The following is a 20439-nucleotide window of genomic DNA, read 5'->3' as shown; positions in this document are numbered from 1 at the left end:
GAACCACCAGAACTTGCTACTGCACTCCTACAAGGAGGGCATGGAAGCATTGGGTGAGAGGAAAGAAATCATACTTTATACTATGCCACTGCTACTAATATTTAAAAATAAAATAAAAAGCAGCAAACCCATGCACATGAAGAACGTCTCAGCCCCCCCACCACCACAAAAAAAAAAAACCAAAACCCACCACAAAAAAAAAAAAAAAAACCCACCACAAAAAAAAAAAAAAAAAACCCCCCCAAAAAAAAAAAAAAAAAAAAAAAAAAAAAAAGGTTGTTTGGAGCTCTGACCATCATCCATGCCTGAGATCCACTGCCATGGTGCCACGATGGCACAGCCCCTGCCCAGCTGCAATGCCGGCAGAACCATGGCACGCAGCTCTCCCTAAAAACATTGCACTGTGTTTTGCCTTCCTTAGGGCTCATGGAATAGTCACAAAAATGAGCAAAAGCATTATTTATTTTTTTTTTTGCAATTATTTGTCTACTTTTGTTTTTTTCCTCCCCCTGATACATAACTGATGTTCGATGCAAGTCACTCCATTTGGATAAAAGCGAAGGGCGATGTTCAACCCACCTGCCCCGTCCTGGTCCTGCTGAGGCCAGGGCTGAGGCTTCCAGCAGCGCTCAGAGGATGCTCTGCCTGCAGAGAGCCCCCTCTCCTGGAAACCCAGCAGCTGCTGTTTGGAAAAGCAACAAAATATGTTCCTTATTTATGAGATATTTCAGCACTGCTGGGGGGGATGGGTACCACAGAGGAGGGGTCACAAATTTACTTCCCAAAGATTTAAGGAGGGTTTAAACTCAGAATCACAGAATCTTCTAGGTTGGAAGGGACCTTAAAGATCATCTTGTCCAACCGTCAACCTAACTGACAAAAATAAAACTCAAGCAGGGCTGCCCCTGGCTTTTACTTACAAGTTTTGGAAACACATCCTTTCCCAAAATCCTGAGTGAGAAACCTCTCTCTTCCTCCAAAACATAGGTGGGAAGGAGACACTTCACTGGGGACACAGAGGAGTCCAGAAGAAAAAGGGAAAACAAGCCCACCTCCAAAAACTCAGTTTAAAAAAACAATTGAGGATTTTCCAGCTGCCACTCATTTCCCCTGGATTGCAAATGTTTCCTCTAATTAATAGTACTCCACTCCTTGAGTGTCTACTAATGATAAGCTCCGGGCAAAAGACCTGGAGCAGGGAGCTCTCTATTGATTCCTGTATTGATTTTTTATCTTTTTCCCTGTTGTTATTGTACATGCAAATGGCTGGTAATGACTCAACATTACGGCCACTCTCTTCAAGTGACATTTAGAGAAAAGTGATTTAATCAGAGGGCCTAAGATGGCTGTTTTCCCTCTCAATTCACCCCCAAATTTAAATTGTTCCATTTGTGAGTGGGGCAATTTCCCAGCGGGTGCAGGGAAAAGCTAAATCATTTTCACAGGCCAGCGATTAGACAGGAGCAACTTTCCATCATGTACCTTCAAATCAGTAAGTTGCTGGGGCTTTTTATGGCCATAATTTTAAAGCCCCTAAAGCTATCACTTGCTTCATTTTTAATATGCATTTTTCTAATCAGTTTGAATACGAAGACAGATTTATTCCTTCCACTGAGTTTACTGCTGTCAGCTTGCTTTGCCTAAATAAAATAACTTGTTAAGTGATGTTATCTCCTTTCTCCCCTCTTTCTTTAGTATCTGTGCTTGAGACTGGTGAATTTTGTGCTATATTCTCCCAAAATGACAGCAAGGAAATGTCACTTTTCCACAAGCCTCACCACGTTTTTGCTGCTTTTTCCATCCTTCAACACTCAACCAACACAGCCACATACCGGCCCAACACGATCATGTCAACACAAACCAGAAGAAGAAAAAAACCCCAGAAGCACCAAATAAATTTTGTTTGAATGGGGTTAAAAAGAAATGAAATAAAGAACCCTGTAAGAAATGACAGGTCTCGGTGCCTGGGGGAGGCAGGACGCCCACGAGCGCTGGTGCTCCTCCATCCCAGCCAGCTCTGTTCAGCCAGAAAGTCAAAGACCACAGATTTTCTTGGGAAATTCCTGACATTTTCTCCTTCTGGATGGGCCAGAAGATATAATGAGAGCAGTCTTTCCCCTGGTGTTTTAGTATTTCTTTTCTGGGAAGCTCCTCGCTGTGGGCAGGCAGAGCCAAGTCCCCCCCGTGGCATCACCCAGGGCTTGGCTGGCCACCAGGGAGGGCACGAAACCCTCTTCCATCCCTGGCTTTGCACTCAAGTAACAGCACTTGCTAAATAGCAAGGGATTGAGAGGGGGTTTTTTTTGCCAAATTTTGTAGTGTTTTACAAACTGACTCCTGCAGCTGGGAGATGGTTTATTCATGCCCTGAAGAGCAGCCTGGCCCAACAGGTGATGGCTACACTGAGCCCAGAGAGAAATGGTCCCCAGCAGAACCAGCTGCCTGGACTCAGGGTGCCCTGGTGCAGCGGGTGATGGAGTGGGAGGGAGAGTGGCTGGGGACAATGTTGGGAGCAGGTTCAGACCTCAGCTCTGTCCCATCTCCACCATCCTGGGGAAAGGCCAGGGAAGGGGGTTGTGAAGCCATTCGACCTCCCCATCGAGCCCATCCAAGCTCCAGCAGCCTCAGCCCATCTCGATGCCACCCTGCAACAGTGCCAAAATTCATTGCCAAAAGGAAGGAACCACATCCCTGTGCCAGGAGAGTTCCTCCTTGTGGTATGCAACCAGTTACAGGGTTCCTGAGCAAAGGTGCTGATGAGACTAATGACATTAAAGGAGGGTCATTGTCCCACGCTTTAAGTTGTGATTCATAGAAGAAGTGACCCATAACACCCAACCCTGGAGAAGAGAGGAGGAAAAAGTAAGAAATCAGACAGAAGGAGCCCTTCTGAGTTGTACCAATCCCTGGAGGAAAGTGACTGCTTTTCCCAGCTCTCTTTAAGAAACTCAGAGCTGTAAATGCCGAACGCACATCACATTAATCTGATGACTCTCCGAGATGTCTAGACTATTGTTGGAGCTGATAGGAAGCTGGCATCATCCGAGCTCTTTGAGCTTTTCTTGCTTTTTCTTTCTTTTTTTTTTTTTTTTAAACTCGTAATAAGATTCTTTTCACATTATGCACTGCTGGAAAGTCCCGTTTGCATGCAGACAGCTGCTGTGTTTATAGACACCATCCAAAATGCAGCTAAACACGACAGCTTGCTTTAAGCAGAGCAGCAGGCATTTGTTAAAATGATCATTTCCAGAGGGATTGCAGGAGCTCACAACCTTTTTTTTTTTTTTATCATTTTTTTGCTATTTTCAAGTCAAAGCCTTGCCCTTATGCAAAGACAGAAGTCCCACATGGAAACATGCCTTGAGAAGATCCTGAAAGGAAAAAAAATATAAAATAAACCCTTAAACCGGAACGACAGCCTGAAAACCAGCAGCTCCCATTAATGTTAACCAGAAATACGAATGCTGAACTAAACAGGCTGCTCCTGTGAGGGATCGGAGGTGATTCTGAAAGCACAAGGAGCCGGCTTGCCTTCAGCACTGAACAAACCGAAATCCTTCCCTGCAAATCTGGGGAGCTAAAATAAAAATGAAGTAGGGGATGGCATCAAAACTGCCTCCACTTAAAACCACAGCCCATGAGAAAGGCAGTTCGGGAGGGCTCCTTCCAAGCAGTTTTTTCCCTTTATAACACGACAGGAATTATTGTACAGAAGAAGAAGAAGGATGAGAGAGTTAATCTGGACACACCTTTCAAACGAAACACCATTTCCCCTCCAGATGGAAACCCTACACTTAGAGCAAACAGGTAAACCATGTTAGAGACACAAAATACAGCAGGGGAGAGAGAAAATCAGTTTAGAATAAAGCTATTTGGATCTATTTAGTGAGGAGGCTTTTGTTGAAGAGCGATGCAGATGCTGCCCATGCCGTGGCCCCCGTCCACCCCTCCCCACGCTTGCTCTGCCTTCACCCCAGCCCCTTCCATCAACACGACCCACTTTAACCCAGCAAAACATACAAAGCAGGTTTTCATTCAAAAACAGCGTGGTACAGGAAGAGGAGCAGGGAGCCCTCCGGGCTCACAAGCTCTTTCCTCGGGAGCTCTTCCCAACCCCACGGGCCCTGTATCACAGCCCGGGGGCAATGGGGTGGTCGCTCAGAGGCTGCACAGCCTCCCACCTAAAACAGACGCATCCTAAAGGCACGTTCCCTTGGATATAGCAAAGCACACAGTGCCCTCTCCTGCCAGCAGCCTCTATTTTTTAAACATTCCCCCTCGCCCACCTTTTTGCCCTTGTTTAAGTGCTGAAAATGAATTTATGGCTTGCTTTTTATAAGATGTTGGTCAAAAACTGCCAGCGAGCTTGAAAAAATTGGGTGTTTTTTCCTTTCCAGGCATTTGGGCTCAGGCAGCGCTGGTGACAGCAGCACCAATCCAGACCCAACCGTGACATCTAGTGGGTAAGCGCCTGAATACTCTTCTCCTCTGGAGAGAAAAGGAAGAAAAAAAGAAGGTCATTTTTCCCTTCCCACCCATTCCTGCACTCTGGCAACTGCAGCCCCTCACATTTGACAGTGTCTCCCATGGGGAAGGACTCCAAAGCCAGAGCGTTACAGTTTGCAGGGACATCTCCCAGCTCCGGGGGGAAGAGGGACATCCCACAGTCAGCTACAGCCCTGCAATGAGCAAAAAAAATATCAAAACACACTCCCAGCTCTGTGCTGGGGTCACAGTAAGGAGACTCCAGCTCCATTTTTCAAGCAGCTTCCAGCTGCCCGAAGGCAAGTGGTCTTGTTTTCTGTGATGCTATCTGGCTGCAGACCTCTGTATTTATGCACAACCATTAGGGGCAATCTACAATATTCCTGACAAGCCCCAAAGCTTGAAAAGCTCAGGTTCTCATGATACCGAGCCGTATGTGCCTCTTCCTCCTATAACGGGATGAGACACCACCTTTGTATAAGAACAAGCATCGTAAAAAGGGAAACAAAGATTAAAAATTTAATTAGCTTTCAAAAGCAAGTTATGAAAAGTTTGTTGTTTTTTTTTTTTTATTTCTATTTCTCTTCACAAAAAGATTGCTAAAAGATTAAAAATTTAATTAGCTTTCAAAAGCAAATTATGAAAAGTTTGGTTTTTATTTTTTTGTTTTCATTTCTCTTCACAAAAAGATTGCTGGATTAAAAATTTAATTAGCTTTCAAAAGCAAATTATGAAAAGTTTGGTTTTTATTTTTTTGTTTTCATTTCTCTTCACAAAAAGATTGCTGTTAAACAATACAGGACTCCTGCCAAAAGTTTAAAAGAGCTCAGGCTCCTGAAGTCACCGAGCACCTGGAGCTACTGTCTGTCCCAGCCAAGACTGGTTTGTCCTGGGCCTCTTTCTGCAGGTGCAGAGAGAACATTTTCTTTGTTTTCATTTATTCCTCAGATTCAGCGCAGTAAATAGTCCACTCATTATACCTGGGGGGTGTCTCAGGAGCACAGAGCTGGTACTTGAGGTGTTACCTTGTCCAGCCGTTCTGCTCTACACCTGGTAACGCGTCCCGGCTGCCACACGCAGTGCCCAGAGCTATTTTAACACACTGAAATAGTTTGGGTTGGCACGAGGAGATGCCCCACAAGCTGTGTGCAGATGACTCTGTTTGCTCCCTTGCTGGCAACTGAGCTCATCTCTACCACCAGGGCTGAAGAGGAGAAAGTGCTGATAAACCCGGCTGACAAAAGCGGAGTCCAATTATCATCAGCTTTTGTGTAAAAGAAGTTATGAGCTTTTATGGAGGCAGTAACCTCCAACACGCACGTCCCCGGGCATCCTTTTTGGAACAGTCGTGTCTCATCAGTCCGCAGAGCAGACGAGACCCTACAAAAGGCAAAGGGAGGGTGCTCTGGTCTCCCTTCCAGAGCTCAGAGGCGATGCCGGGGAACGGGCAGCTGGCACAGGACCAGAACCGAGGGAGGCCGAATCCCACAGCTCGCCTGGAGGAACTATTTCAAGCACGTTAAATTTTAACCACACATGGCAGCATCGCCGCGCTCCAGGGAGAGGTCATCGCAGAGAATCACAAGCTCCATCCCAAGTCAGTCCAAAATAAGAAACAGTTTTTCAAAACATCCCAGCTCCCTGCGAGCTGAGAGGCTGGAACCGAGCTCTTCCTCTGCCTCAGGGCAAAAAAAAAAATACACAGCTCTCTTCATCGCTGACCTTTAAATTGTCAGGAAACTAATACAAGCAATCCTCCCTGAGAAGCCACGGGGAAGGTGGAAGGCCAACAGGGCGTATGAATAAAGGTAAATCCAGAGGGGTAAGGGGATCAACATGAAGTGATGCTGTGCCTGGTCAAGGTGCTAATTAGGAGAGGAAGCACAGAGTAGATGAGATTCCAGCCATCATACGCCCCTGATGATGCTCTGATGCACCCCGTGTTCCTACCCTGGAGCTCAGCAGCCACCCTAAGAAAGAGGCAACACGGGACTGTCTAAGAATCACAGGGGGGCCATTTCTGAGGAATCGGGAGTTGTCAGTACTGGCACGTGCCGCAGAAAGCCATCTGAGATGCACAAACCCTTCCATACCCTGGCTCTGTCACCCAACCCCAGGACACACAGCAGACAGTCTCCTGCCTGAAGAAACCATTTGCTGTGGCAGGACCCTCTGCATCGCTCCCTCACCTTCATCCCACCTTGGAAGCTGACCTTGTGCAGCAGCCCTCAATCCAATGTTTTATTCACTTTTCTTCCTCTTTCCCCTCTGACACCACCAGCCCAGTATCAATGCCTTGTCTTGGAGGAGCCATTGGCTTCTAACCCAAGGAGTAAGTATTCTCCTGCAGTTCCTGCTACAAAGCTCCCCCCTGGCCAGCACTGACCTCCAGGAGAAGATGGAAAAGCCACATCTGTTCATTATAGCATCAGTGCTGATGTGCTTCACGTTGCTCTGGAGCCACACCAGCACCAGGAGTGGGTGTGAGAGAGGCAGCTGAGGAGGGGACTCATTTCATCTATTGTCTTTTCTTTGCACATCAGCTCCAAGATAACATCAAGGTGAGTAATTAGCAAAATCCAAAAATAGAGAGAGCGCTCCCAGAAGAGCACTAGTATCTCAGTCGGTGCTGAGCTGTGTATGGAGGGTGAAGCAGAGGAGCACACACTACACCTTCACATGGTTTCCCACCTTATCACACGGTTGGCTCCATGCCGAGTGCTGGTTTTACACTTTTATTGAGTGATCAAATACCAAGGAAAGGAACCAGCGCTGTCTCAGTGCCAACACACAGCCCTGGCATCAGAGCCATTGCACCCAGGCCCTAGGCCCACGGGCTGGAAACCTGCTGCCTCCAAAGAGTCTCCCACATAGAATCATAGAATGGTTAGAGTTGGAAGGGATCTCAAAGATCATCAAGGTGACCTGGGCAGGGACACCTCCCACCAGACCAGGTTGCTCCAAGCCCCATCCAACCTGGCCTTGAACCCCTTCAGGGATGGGGCAGCCACAGCTTCTCTGGGCAACCTGGGCCAAGGTCTCACCACCCTCACAACAAAGAAATTCTTTCTAGTATCTCATCTAAATCTCCCTTTTCTCTCCCCACATGAGCCAACTGAACCAGTTCCAGTAATACCTTAGCTTGCTGACCGTGACCAGGGGTGACACACCTCAAGCACAGCTCTCCCAGTTTCCCACATCCCGTTGGCCTCCTTAATTTCACCCACATCGTGTCATTATAGAACTGGCACTGCAAAGGGGACCCCCAAGCTTGGACTCCTCCCAGTCTGTCCACTCTCAAGCAGGGACCCCTTGGCTATTCCCCTTCTCCATCCTGCAGGAATCGGGGCCGGAGACGCTGCTGGTTGTGGGGGAACAGCTGCCGGTGGGCACAGCTGCCGCCTCTCCTTAGGGGTGGGGAGAAAACAGATTCATCAATGAAACCGAATCCGATTCATCAGAAACTACAGCCATCTGTTGGATTATTAATAGACACAGAACTCATGCAAAGCAGCGGCATTAAATACTCCAGGAATATCTTTTTCTGGAGGAAAAGTTTAGGTTAGCAGCAACTGCAGCATCTGTGTGTGTGTGGGGGGGGTGATGGTGGTGCTTAGATCAGTTTATGAAATATTTTCCTTCTGCAAAACCAAATTAGTGGTTTCTTCCCATCTCCCTCCAATTCAGCATCTTAGCCTCAGAAGCCAAAGGCCTTATTTACTTTCTTTTTGTAATATTATCCTCACCCCAGGCTGCCTTTAGGTTCCTAAAGCATTCACTGACCTGCCCACTTATTGCTAAGGGCTTTTCCTACTGAAGGGAGCGCAGGTTAAAGTGGGGAATTGTCTCAATAACCTCCCAGCTCTTCTGCAAGGAGCACAGCCCAGCCTGGCCAGGTGTGCAGAGCGAAACCAGGGGTGGTTTTCATACAGCAGATGAGCAAGACACTCAGAGAAATCCAGCAGCGCTTAAACCAGCCCATTTGCATTTCTTGCACCACGAGACTGAAGGGGGGAGGGTCGGGGAAAGGAAAAAAAAAATTTTCCAGATTATTTTAAACCACCTCTATTATTTTTTAGATATTCATTTTAACTGCATGCTTAGCTTGCTCTTCCTCTAGTAATAAACAAGTTATTTCTGTTCTGTGCTCGATTGGAGAACAGGCAGCTAAAATAAACACTCCCTATTTATTCACATCAAACAGTTCTTCCAAGAGGATCTGAAATACAGCTGATGAGTGGCCTAGTTTTCCTTAACCTCCGGCTTCTTGTCCTTGAAGCATCACGGCTGGAGCCAGCCGGCAACCCTTGCTGGCTGTAATTTGCTCCCTGGGAAGCAGACCCAGGGATGCAGCAGGGAATGGGGTGGCCCAGGGAGCCATTCCACATTCCAGTCACTTTTCTCCTCCCCGAGTGACCCAGCAGTGTGAGCAAACAGACCTAACAGGGCTCTTGGGGAACACCAGGAGCCTGCAAAGAGGGCACCCCGCTCCCTCTGCACAGCTCCAGCACCGGGCTGGTCCTGCCAAACCCACCTCCTCATCCCAGGAGGGAAACTAGTCCAGGGTGGGCAGCTATAAAATTGGCCACCCACAGATGTCAGTCGAACTACATGGACCGCACCGAGGGTACGGAAAGCAGGAGGAGATCCTGGAGATGAGCATAAAGCACCCAGGTTGGCCACCCACAGATGTCAGTCGAACTACACGGACCGCACCGAGGGTAAGGAAAGCTGGAGGAGATCCTGGAGACCAGCATAAAGCACCCAAAGAGTAAAGGCAAGAGGGCAGCAGCTCGAGAGCTCAACCTGCTGCGGGCAGAAAGCAAAGCCGGAGCCTGAAACCAGATCCAGGCTCCAGCAAAATGGACTATTTCCAAGTATTCGAAAAAGCTTCAAACAGCTGCGGGGAGGAAGAAAACTCTCACAACCCGTGACGAGGCAGAGCGAGACAGACCCGAAAACAAGGTCTCCTCCAAACAGAAGCAGCATTGAGTCTTCAACAAGGGCTGGAGGGCACGGGTGGTGCTGGCCAGGCGTGCTCCCCCCTCCCACTAAACCATGTTTGAGGAAAATTCTCCTTCAAGACATTCGGCGAGGCTCACCCACCCGGAAAACTCCCCAGAAACCAACACCACAACGAGTCCTGTTCCACAAAGCACACAGTGCCCTCTCCTGCCAGCAGCCTCTATTTTTTAAACATTCCCCCTCGCCCACCTTTTTGCCCTTGTTTAAGTGCTGAAAATGAATTTATGGCTTGCTTTTTATAAGATGTTGGTCAAAAACTGCCAGCGAGCTTGAAAAAATTGGGTGTTTTTTCCTTTCCAGGCATTTGGGCTCAGGCAGCGCTGGTGACAGCAGCACCAATCCAGACCCAACCGTGACATCTAGTGGGTAAGCGCCTGAATACTCTTCTCCTCTGGAGAGAAAAGGAAGAAAAAAAGAAGGTCATTTTTCCCTTCCCACCCATTCCTGCACTCTGGCAACTGCAGCCCCTCACATTTGACAGTGTCTCCCATGGGGAAGGACTCCAAAGCCAGAGCGTTACAGTTTGCAGGGACATCTCCCAGCTCCGGGGGGAAGAGGGACATCCCACAGTCAGCTACAGCCCTGCAATGAGCAAAAAAAATATCAAAACACACTCCCAGCTCTGTGCTGGGGTCACAGTAAGGAGACTCCAGCTCCATTTTTCAAGCAGCTTCCAGCTGCCCGAAGGCAAGTGGTCTTGTTTTCTGTGATGCTATCTGGCTGCAGACCTCTGTATTTATGCACAACCATTAGGGGCAATCTACAATATTCCTGACAAGCCCCAAAGCTTGAAAAGCTCAGGTTCTCATGATACCGAGCCGTATGTGCCTCTTCCTCCTATAACGGGATGAGACACCACCTTTGTATAAGAACAAGCATCGTAAAAAGGGAAACAAAGATTAAAAATTTAATTAGCTTTCAAAAGCAAGTTATGAAAAGTTTGTTGTTTTTTTTTTTTTATTTCTATTTCTCTTCACAAAAAGATTGCTATTAAACAATACAGGACTCCTGCCAAAAGTTTAAAAGAGCTCAGGCTCCTGAAGTCACCGAGCACCTGGAGCCAGTGTCTGTCCCAGCCAAGACTGGTTTGTCCTGGGCCTCTTTCTGCAGGTGCAGAGAGAACATTTTCTTTGTTTTCATTTATTCCTCAGATTCAGCGCAGTAAATAGTCCACTCATTATACCTGGGGGGTGTCTCAGGAGCACAGAGCTGGTACTTGAGGTGTTACCTTGTCCAGCCGTTCTGCTCTACACCTGGTAACGCGTCCCGGCTGCCACACGCAGTGCCCAGAGCTATTTTAACACACTGAAATAGTTTGGGTTGGCACGAGGAGATGCCCCACAAGCTGTGTGCAGATGACTCTGTTTGCTCCCTTGCTGGCAACTGAGCTCATCTCTACCACCAGGGCTGAAGAGGAGAAAGTGCTGATAAACCCGGCTGACAAAAGCGGAGTCCAATTATCATCAGCTTTTGTGTAAAAGAAGTTATGAGCTTTTATGGAGGCAGTAACCTCCAACACGCACGTCCCCGGGCATCCTTTTTGGAACAGTCGTGTCTCATCAGTCCGCAGAGCAGATGAGACCCTACAAAAGGCAAAGGGAGGGTGCTCTGGTCTCCCTTCCAGAGCTCAGAGGCGATGCCGGGGAACGGGCAGCTGGCACAGGACCAGAACCGAGGGAGGCCGAATCCCACAGCTCGCCTGGAGGAACTATTTCAAGCACGTTAAATTTTAACCACACATGGCAGCATCGCCGCGCTCCAGGGAGAGGTCATCGCAGAGAATCACAAGCTCCATCCCAAGTCAGTCCAAAATAAGAAACAGTTTTTCAAAACATCCCAGCTCCCTGCGAGCTGAGAGGCTGGAACCGAGCTCTTCCTCTGCCTCAGGGCAAAAAAAAAAATACACAGCTCTCTTCATCGCTGACCTTTAAATTGTCAGGAAACTAATACAAGCAATCCTCCCTGAGAAGCCACGGGGAAGGTGGAAGGCCAACAGGGCGTATGAATAAAGGTAAATCCAGAGGGGTAAGGGGATCAACATGAAGTGATGCTGTGCCTGGTCAAGGTGCTAATTAGGAGAGGAAGCACAGAGTAGATGAGATTCTAGCCATCATACGCCCCTGATGATGCTCTGATGCACCCCGTGTTCCTACCCTGGAGCTCAGCAGCCACCCTAAGAAAGAGGCAACACGGGACTGTCTAAGAATCACAGGGGGGCCATTTCTGAGGAATCGGGAGTTGTCAGTACTGGCACGTGCCGCAGAAAGCCATCTGAGATGCACAAACCCTTCCATACCCTGGCTCTGTCACCCAACCCCAGGACACACAGCAGACAGTCTCCTGCCTGAAGAAACCATTTGCTGTGGCAGGACCCTCTGCATCGCTCCCTCACCTTCATCCCACCTTGGAAGCTGACCTTGTGCAGCAGCCCTCAATCCAATGTTTTATTCACTTTTCTTCCTCTTTCCCCTCTGACACCACCAGCCCAGTATCAATGCCTTGTCTTGGAGGAGCCATTGGCTTCTAACCCAAGGAGTAAGTATTCTCCTGCAGTTCCTGCTACAAAGCTCCCTCCTGGCCAGCACTGACCTCCAGGAGAAGATGGAAAAGCCACATCTGTTCATTATAGCATCAGTGCTGATGTGCTTCACGTTGCTCTGGAGCCACACCAGCACCAGGAGTGGGTGTGAGAGAGGCAGCTGAGGAGGGGACTCATTTCATCTATTGTCTTTTCTTTGCACATCAGCTCCAAGATAACATCAAGGTGAGTAATTAGCAAAATCCAAAAATAGAGAGAGCGCTCCCAGAAGAGCACTAGTATCTCAGTCGGTGCTGAGCTGTGTATGGAGGGTGAAGCAGAGGAGCACACACTACACCTTCACATGGTTTCCCACCTTATCACACGGTTGGCTCCATGCCGAGTGCTGGTTTTACACTTTTATTGAGTGATCAAATACCAAGGAAAGGAACCAGCGCTGTCTCAGTGCCAACACACAGCCCTGGCATCAGAGCCATTGCACCCAGGCCCTAGGCCCACGGGCTGGAAACCTGCTGCCTCCAAAGAGTCTCCCACATAGAATCATAGAATGGTTAGAGTTGGAAGGGATCTCAAAGATCATCAAGGTGACCTGGGCAGGGACACCTCCCACCAGACCAGGTTGCTCCAAGCCCCATCCAACCTGGCCTTGAACCCCTTCAGGGATGGGGCAGCCACAGCTTCTCTGGGCAACCTGGGCCAAGGTCTCACCACCCTCACAACAAAGAAATTCTTTCTAGTATCTCATCTAAATCTCCCTTTTCTCTCCCCACATGAGCCAACTGAACCAGTTCCAGTAATACCTTAGCTTGCTGACCGTGACCAGGGGTGACACACCTCAAGCACAGCTCTCCCAGTTTCCCACATCCCGTTGGCCTCCTTAATTTCACCCACATCGTGTCATTATAGAACTGGCACTGCAAAGGGGACCCCCAAGCTTGGACTCCTCCCAGTCTGTCCACTCTCAAGCAGGGACCCCTTGGCTATTCCCCTTCTCCATCCTGCAGGAATCGGGGCCGGAGACGCTGCTGGTTGTGGGGGAGCAGCTGCCGGTGGGCACAGCTGCCGCCTCTCCTTAGGGGTGGGGAGAAAACAGATTCATCAATGAAACCGAATCCGATTCATCAGAAACTACAGCCATCTGTTGGATTATTAATAGACACAGAACTCATGCAAAGCAGCGGCATTAAATACTCCAGGAATATCTTTTTCTGGAGGAAAAGTTTAGGTTAGCAGCAACTGCAGCATCTGTGTGTGTGTGGGGGGGGTGATGGTGGTGCTTAGATCAGTTTATGAAATATTTTCCTTCTGCAAAACCAAATTAGTGGTTTCTTCCCATCTCCCTCCAATTCAGCATCTTAGCCTCAGAAGCCAAAGGCCTTATTTACTTTCTTTTTGTAATATTATCCTCACCCCAGGCTGCCTTTAGGTTCCTAAAGCATTCACTGACCTGCCCACTTATTGCTAAGGGCTTTTCCTACTGAAGGGAGCGCAGGTTAAAGTGGGGAATTGTCTCAATAACCTCCCAGCTCTTCTGCAAGGAGCACAGCCCAGCCTGGCCAGGTGTGCAGAGCGAAACCAGGGGTGGTTTTCATACAGCAGATGAGCAAGACACTCAGAGAAATCCAGCAGCGCTTAAACCAGCCCATTTGCATTTCTTGCACCACGAGACTGAAGGGGGGAGGGTCGGGGAAAGGAAAAAAAAAATTTTCCAGATTATTTTAAACCACCTCTATTATTTTTTAGATATTCATTTTAACTGCATGCTTAGCTTGCTCTTCCTCTAGTAATAAACAAGTTATTTCTGTTCTGTGCTCGATTGGAGAACAGGCAGCTAAAATAAACACTCCCTATTTATTCACATCAAACAGTTCTTCCAAGAGGATCTGAAATACAGCTGATGAGTGGCCTAGTTTTCCTTAACCTCCGGCTTCTTGTCCTTGAAGCATCACGGCTGGAGCCAGCCGGCAACCCTTGCTGGCTGTAATTTGCTCCCTGGGAAGCAGACCCAGGGATGCAGCAGGGAATGGGGTGGCCCAGGGAGCCATTCCACATTCCAGTCACTTTTCTCCTCCCCGAGTGACCCAGCAGTGTGAGCAAACAGACCTAACAGGGCTCTTGGGGAACACCAGGAGCCTGCAAAGAGGGCACCCCGCTCCCTCTGCACAGCTCCAGCACCGGGCTGGTCCTGCCAAACCCACCTCCTCATCCCAGGAGGGAAACTAGTCCAGGGTGGGCAGCTATAAAATTGGCCACCCACAGATGTCAGTCGAACTACACGGACCGCACCGAGGGTAAGGAAAGCTGGAGGAGATCCTGGAGACCAGCATAAAGCACCCAAAGAGTAAAGGCAAGAGGGCAGCAGCTCGAGAGCTCAACCTGCTGCGGGCAGAAAGCAAAGCCGGAGCCTGAAACCAGATCCAGGCTCCAGCAAAATGGACTATTTCCAAGTATTCGAAAAAGCTTCAAACAGCTGCGGGGAGGAAGAAAACTCTCACAACCCGTGACGAGGCAGAGCGAGACAGACCCGAAAACAAGGTCTCCTCCAAACAGAAGCAGCATTGAGTCTTCAACAAGGGCTGGAGGGCACGGGTGGTGCTGGCCAGGCGTGCTCCCCCCTCCCACTAAACCATGTTTGAGGAAAATTCTCCTTCAAGACATTCGGCGAGGCTCACCCACCCAGAAAACTCCCCAGAAACCAACACCACCACAAGTCCTGTTTCGGGGGACGAGGAAAAGACGGGCCCCATCCCAGTGGACACCAGCGACAGCTTTGGTTCCTGTGGTGGGGGACCAGAGACCCCCAGCTCCCCCCAGCATCACCCGGCCGAGCTGCAGCGGCTCATCTCCAGGCAGAAGGCGGAGTATGAATCCAAAATAGCAAGGTAAAGGATTTTTTTTAAAAAAAAAAAAAAACCAACAACTATTGAGGTTTCAAGGGAAGGCACCCCTTCCTCCTGCGTGCCTCTGGGAGCGGGGTCTGTGGATGCTGCTGCAGCCAGCACCTCCCCATCCCTCTGCCAATGTCACCCCTCGTTACAGGATTAGCTTCAATCCAAAATAGCAAGGTAAAGGATTTTTTTTTTTAAAAACCAACAACTATTGAGGTTTCGAGGGAAGGCACCCCTTCCTCCTGCGTGCATCTGGGAGCGGGGCCTGTGGATGCTGCTGCAGCCAGCGCCTCCCTATCCCTCTGCCACTGTCACCCCTCGTTACAGGATTAGCTTTGCAATTATTCAGCGTTACTTGAATTCATTTTCACGTGAGGCGCTTGAGAAACTCCAGAGCATCTATGAGATTTTATTTTTTTTTTTGCAGAGCTCTTGAAAAGCCTGTGGGCTGTTGTGTATTTCTCCTCTTTTGCCTTAATCCAGCATTAAGCATTTCTCTAGGGAAAAAGGCGCGGGTTTCTCAGCAGCGTTAGCAGTAAGTCATTATTCTTTACAAATTGCAAGTCATGAATTTTAACAGTGTTCCTAAGTATTTTCCCAATTTCTAAGATTAGAAACAGAATAGAGGTTTAGCCATAGCTTATTATCAAAGAAAAAAAAAAAAAGGCAGAAATGTTTCCAGGCTCTACTTTCCAAATAGTGTTGCTTTTCTATCATGTAATTAAAAGGAATGAACATTTTAAATACAATATTGTTCATTAGCTATAATTATAGGTATGTCATGCAAATGGACTATTTGATTAAATCATAAGATACCTCAACATGCATCATTGCAACAGATGGCAAGTGGGTAATGCTGAATTACACTTTGCCTTGAACACTGTGTAAAGAAAAATAAATCCACTTAATCTTTCATTTCTTGAAGAAGTATTCTATTTCTTCTTAGTAAAGAAGCTACTGCTAGGTTTTTTGGCTTTTTTTCTTAATCTTTTTGCTGTATTCTGCTTATGTTTTCCCTTGCAGTTCAAGGGAACTGCAATATAAGCAGAATTCTCAGTCTTTCCTAAAATATGTTGTATTACCATTTGCTGTAAGACTACTGTAGTATTCCAACACAAAAAAACCCAATCCCAAAACCGACTGCTTTGGCCATATGGTTATTTATATTTATTGTACATTAGGATAATTTAAAAAAAAAAATCACAGTTTTTAATATATAACACCATAAATTGGAAAAGTATTGGGGATGCCAATGCTTGTATTTATAGTTACTACTCGTATCTTTAAAAGGCTAGCTTTAAAAAAAAAAACAACAACAGAAGCCTATAGTTTTATTGAGAAAAGGGGGAAAACTGAAAGCTAACCCTGTGATTTCCAATGTCTGTCTTTCCCCCAGGCTGGAGCAGCGGAACAGAGCGCTGCAGGCGGAGGTTAAGGCCACGCGCTGGAAACTGGGGCAGCAGCGCAAGTGGCAGGGGCTGGTGGAGATGAAAATGAGAAACGCAGAGAGGGCGAGGGAAGATGCCGAGAGGAGAAACGAAATGCTCCAAAAAGAAATGGAAGAGTTTTTTGAAACCTTCGGGGAAATTAACAGGTGGAAGTAAAGAGGAGCTTGTGCAGTTTAAAATAACCGCAGGAGAGAGAAAGGCCGTATTCTGAGTCCAGCACCAACTCCCATTTCAGAGGTGAAATAAGAAACCCAACCACAAAAACTAGGCTGGCAGTTCAAAAACAAGCTGTTGATACAACCTTGTTGGGATCCCCGAACTCCAGGAGCTCTGCACCACCCTGCTAACACCAGGGATGCTCTCCCTTACCACCAGGAAAACCCTTTCAGACACACTTTGCACCACCAGCTCCCCAGGCAGCCCACGCAGCGCGCTGGGGAAGCCCCCTGGCATTTCTGGGCTTGCCTCGAGCCTGGTACCAAGGCACTAAATGCTTAAATGGCCAAGCGGCTTTAATTAAGGGATGTCATGCTGGTTGGAGTGCGTTTTACCAGCCACCCCAGAAGTCACACAGGTATTATATGGACTTTAATGAGTGCTAAACTCATCTGCGTCCCAGTGAGCTGCTTCAGAGAGAAATACAGAGACACAACGAGCCAACACGCAGCTCCCTACAGCTCCCACCAGCTCTCTCACACCACCCTGAGCTTGGGATCCAGAGCTTTAGTGCAATTCCTGTCCCCTCACTGAGGGATGGATATGCATTCACAGAGGAGGAAGACTCCTCTTACAAAGGCATTTGCTCCTCTGGATTATAATTACCCTTCCAACAGGACTCCTGTAAGAACACATTAGTCTTAAGATGGTCACCAGCAGACTCCCTCACTCGCATCTCCTCAGAGCTACCTCTCCCCACACGAGAGAGGTGCCACCTGCTTCGATACCAGCATTACACCCCTTACACTGTTAAATATCAAGAAAATAACTGCTGCTCTTCTATCTACTGCAGAAGAACTTTACCATGAACAATGGCATTGGTATACTTAAACCTGTACTGAATTTAAAATTCAATTTTAAATTAAAATTTAAAATTATATGAGAAAAACCACGTGGTTTATCATTTGCATTTCAGCAAGATTAAATGTCAGAGCGACCATGTACTTGATAACTCAGCCTCACTAAAGCAGCTTATGATGTGTAAGCAGAAACTGCACAGATGTTTTTCTTCTTCCCCAGAGAGGAGCGAGCAGCTCGTTTTAAGATGAAGTATGAGTGAATCAAAGAAACCAGAGTCTTATCCCCAGGGTTGGTGCAATGGAGCAGCCCTGCCCTGCCCCATGCCCAGGGCAATGCCCCAGGCCCCTTCTTCCCCAAGCGAGCACTGGCCAAACCCTTCTGTCCATCTCCTGCTCCCCACCAGCCTTTAAGTTCTTCTTGTTTCTTTTTTCCACTCCTTCCCCATTTCTGAGACCTCATTACTATGAAAAAAAAAATCTCACTTATGAAGTTTCACTTTCCTCAAAATTGGGTCTTGTTTAATCAGTTCCCTCCCTCCTTACCTTTCCAGAACTGCCCTGCCAGCTCAAGAAATAGCAGGAAATAAAAAGATACAGCAAAAGGCAAGAAATTTACTCAGGTAATGCTTTATAAAGCACCTCCCTGCACACGCATCATTGTCCTGCTTAATTTCTTTTTTTTGTTCTCTACTTAATGAATTAGACCTTCCTCTGTAGCTGAAGAAGCCACCTGAAAAATATCTTATCACCAGATACAAGGGAGCACTGGGATTTACTGGGCATCTCTGCTTTATCCAGATACTCTGTGGAAATGTCCTGTAGAGAAGAGATAAAACTTCAAGCTCTCCACTCAAGAAACAGCATCATTGCTGTAAAAATTCTCTCAGACTGCCCTAGGTCAAGCTTTTACAACGCCAGAGTCTGGCTGAGAGCCCCAGCCCTCTATCTAGAAAGGCAGCAACGTTAACCCTTCATCTCATATTAGAAAACCTTCAGGAAAAGAAATTAGATCAAAGTAGCAGTCAAATTTCACTTCACCTCCCCCAGAGTTAGAGCAGACAGATTTGCAAAGCGCCTGGAAACCTCATCACTGTCTTTGCAAGAACACTTACCTCTTCCTCAAAATAAGTACAATGGAACTATTTTCTCATGTTAGCTGCACCCCTGCCTTGTTTGGTGAGAACAAAATGAAACACGACATTGTTTGAGCACAAGGTGAAGAGAAAAACTCTTCCAAAGTCCTTTTACATATGTTACACATACACAGACGTACACAGCCAGCAGCTTATCTGAGAGCCTGACAATCTGGTGATGCTGCTGCTCTAGCACATGGATGGGAACACAGATCTGTCAGTATCACCAGGAAAGCTTCTGCAATTTAAAACCCCCAAATTTTAAAATACATTTGGTAGTGAAACCAAGTGCTGTCAATGTGTCCAAACGTTCTGGCTGATCAGGAGAGAGCAGCTCCAGCCAGTCTTTTGAAAGCTGTTCTTCGTTCATTTTTCGTACCAATACTTACTTTTTGGTTAAGTGGAAGCTAAAGTGGTAACTGAAACTGTACATTTTAAGATCACTAAGAGCATACATCACTTAGGTTACATAAAACATTCCACTTCAACACAGGAAGAATCAAGAAAAAGAAAACGTTGCAACAGCAAATAAGACAGACTGCTCAAATCTTTTACGTATACATATTTATTTGTAATTTTACAGTGGCTTTAGTATTGTTTTACAATAAGGTTTTTGGAGGAAAAAAAAAATCAATCAAAAAGCTTCAGAACGAGGCTTTAACTAGCACATCAGAACTAGTTATTGACAGTTTTTCTTACGAAATTCTAGTTTCCTTAAAGAAAAATCAATCAAAAAAAAAAACCAAGGAAGCTTGACTGCTGTCCATAAAAAAAACCCTAAAAACTTTCTAGTCATCCTGAAAACAAAGTCCAGCATCAGACAAAAGAGCCACTGCATTGAAAGGAACATGTTCCTATTGCACAAGCATCGAGGATGAGATATGACAATCAAAGCCTAATTTCATAGGCATAAGAGGCCACATGTATCTATATAATTAGACTTCAAAGCACATCTTTCTTCTGAAATTACATACCCTACTATAACTAATATTAAGGCCATAAAATCAGAACACTGTAACAAGTGATAGGGCTTGATGCTACTTTTTGTGACATCTGGAAAACAGAAGGTGGGAAAGAGGGCCAGAACAAGAGACACAAAGCATTCTGAAGGGAGTTACAACTTGAAGGCATTTCCAAAGAAATTCTCAAAGAGATAACTTTCGGAGGGGGTTTATTTTGAGTCATTAGATAAAACTGGATTTTATAACAAATCTCTCAAGGAGCCTACTATACTCTTCATAGCATGTGTTCTGGAGTACACTATAGAATATATCCTCTGGAATTAACATTTGAATTTGTACGAAAACAGTTAATCATTTCCATTTGTTATTCCCTCTAAAATAGATGAAAATTTGTATAATCTTTATAAATTATCTTAATGACCAGGTAAGGCTTCACTGTACTGAGTTAACTGCACACAGGCATCTCTGATTCACTCTTAATGAGGTACCTTGATTACACTAAACTGCTAAAACCATCAGGGGAACCCAACATGTCATGTAATTTAAAGAAAGGAATAGTTACATATTGCTATTTTTTTCTAATTGTGTTCATTTTGTTAGTGTATAACATACCTGAAAGCAATAGCCCCAGAGAAGCAGTAACTACCATGGAAGTTTAAACATTTTACTTTAGGAAAATCTGGGAATCTAATGAAGCTGAAAATGCACATTAGTCATTTTATAAAGTTTGACTTGCCAACATTTAAGAAAAATATAGGTATCAAAAACAGACAAATACACTGCCTACCATCTGTTACATTTTCTTTTAAAAAATTAGCACCAATTTAAGCATCTGAATTCATAGAAAAGCTAGTGACACACTTGGTTTTTCAAAAAAGTTTTTCCCCATTAGAACACAATACAACAGCATACGCTAACGGGTATTACATTAGCTTTGCTATCG

At 46.5% G+C, this 20439-nt stretch overlaps 1 protein-coding gene across 1 annotated transcript in view; it reads left to right on the top strand.

Annotated features, from left to right (window-relative positions):
- Window positions 1-17404, top strand: part of LOC106891322 (rho GTPase-activating protein 24-like) — an 18345-nt gene extending 941 nt beyond the window's left edge. The window contains exons 2-3 of the mRNA XM_014947773.1: window positions 14704-14931; window positions 16334-17404. Of these exons, the coding sequence (XP_014803259.1) occupies window positions 14704-14931; window positions 16334-16541 (436 nt within the window). The 3' untranslated portion in view covers window positions 16542-17404. The remainder of the gene's footprint in view (window positions 1-14703; window positions 14932-16333) is intronic.
- Window positions 17405-20439: the final 3035 nt, after the last annotated feature.

The sequence above is a fragment of the Calidris pugnax genome, unplaced genomic scaffold (assembly GCF_001431845.1).
Source record: "Calidris pugnax isolate Ruff unplaced genomic scaffold, ASM143184v1 scaffold27, whole genome shotgun sequence".
In the NCBI taxonomy this organism is placed as follows: domain Eukaryota; kingdom Metazoa; phylum Chordata; class Aves; order Charadriiformes; family Scolopacidae; genus Calidris; species Calidris pugnax.
The sequence above is the reverse complement of the archived record's forward strand: the minus strand, read 5'-3'. Positions and strand labels throughout refer to the sequence as shown.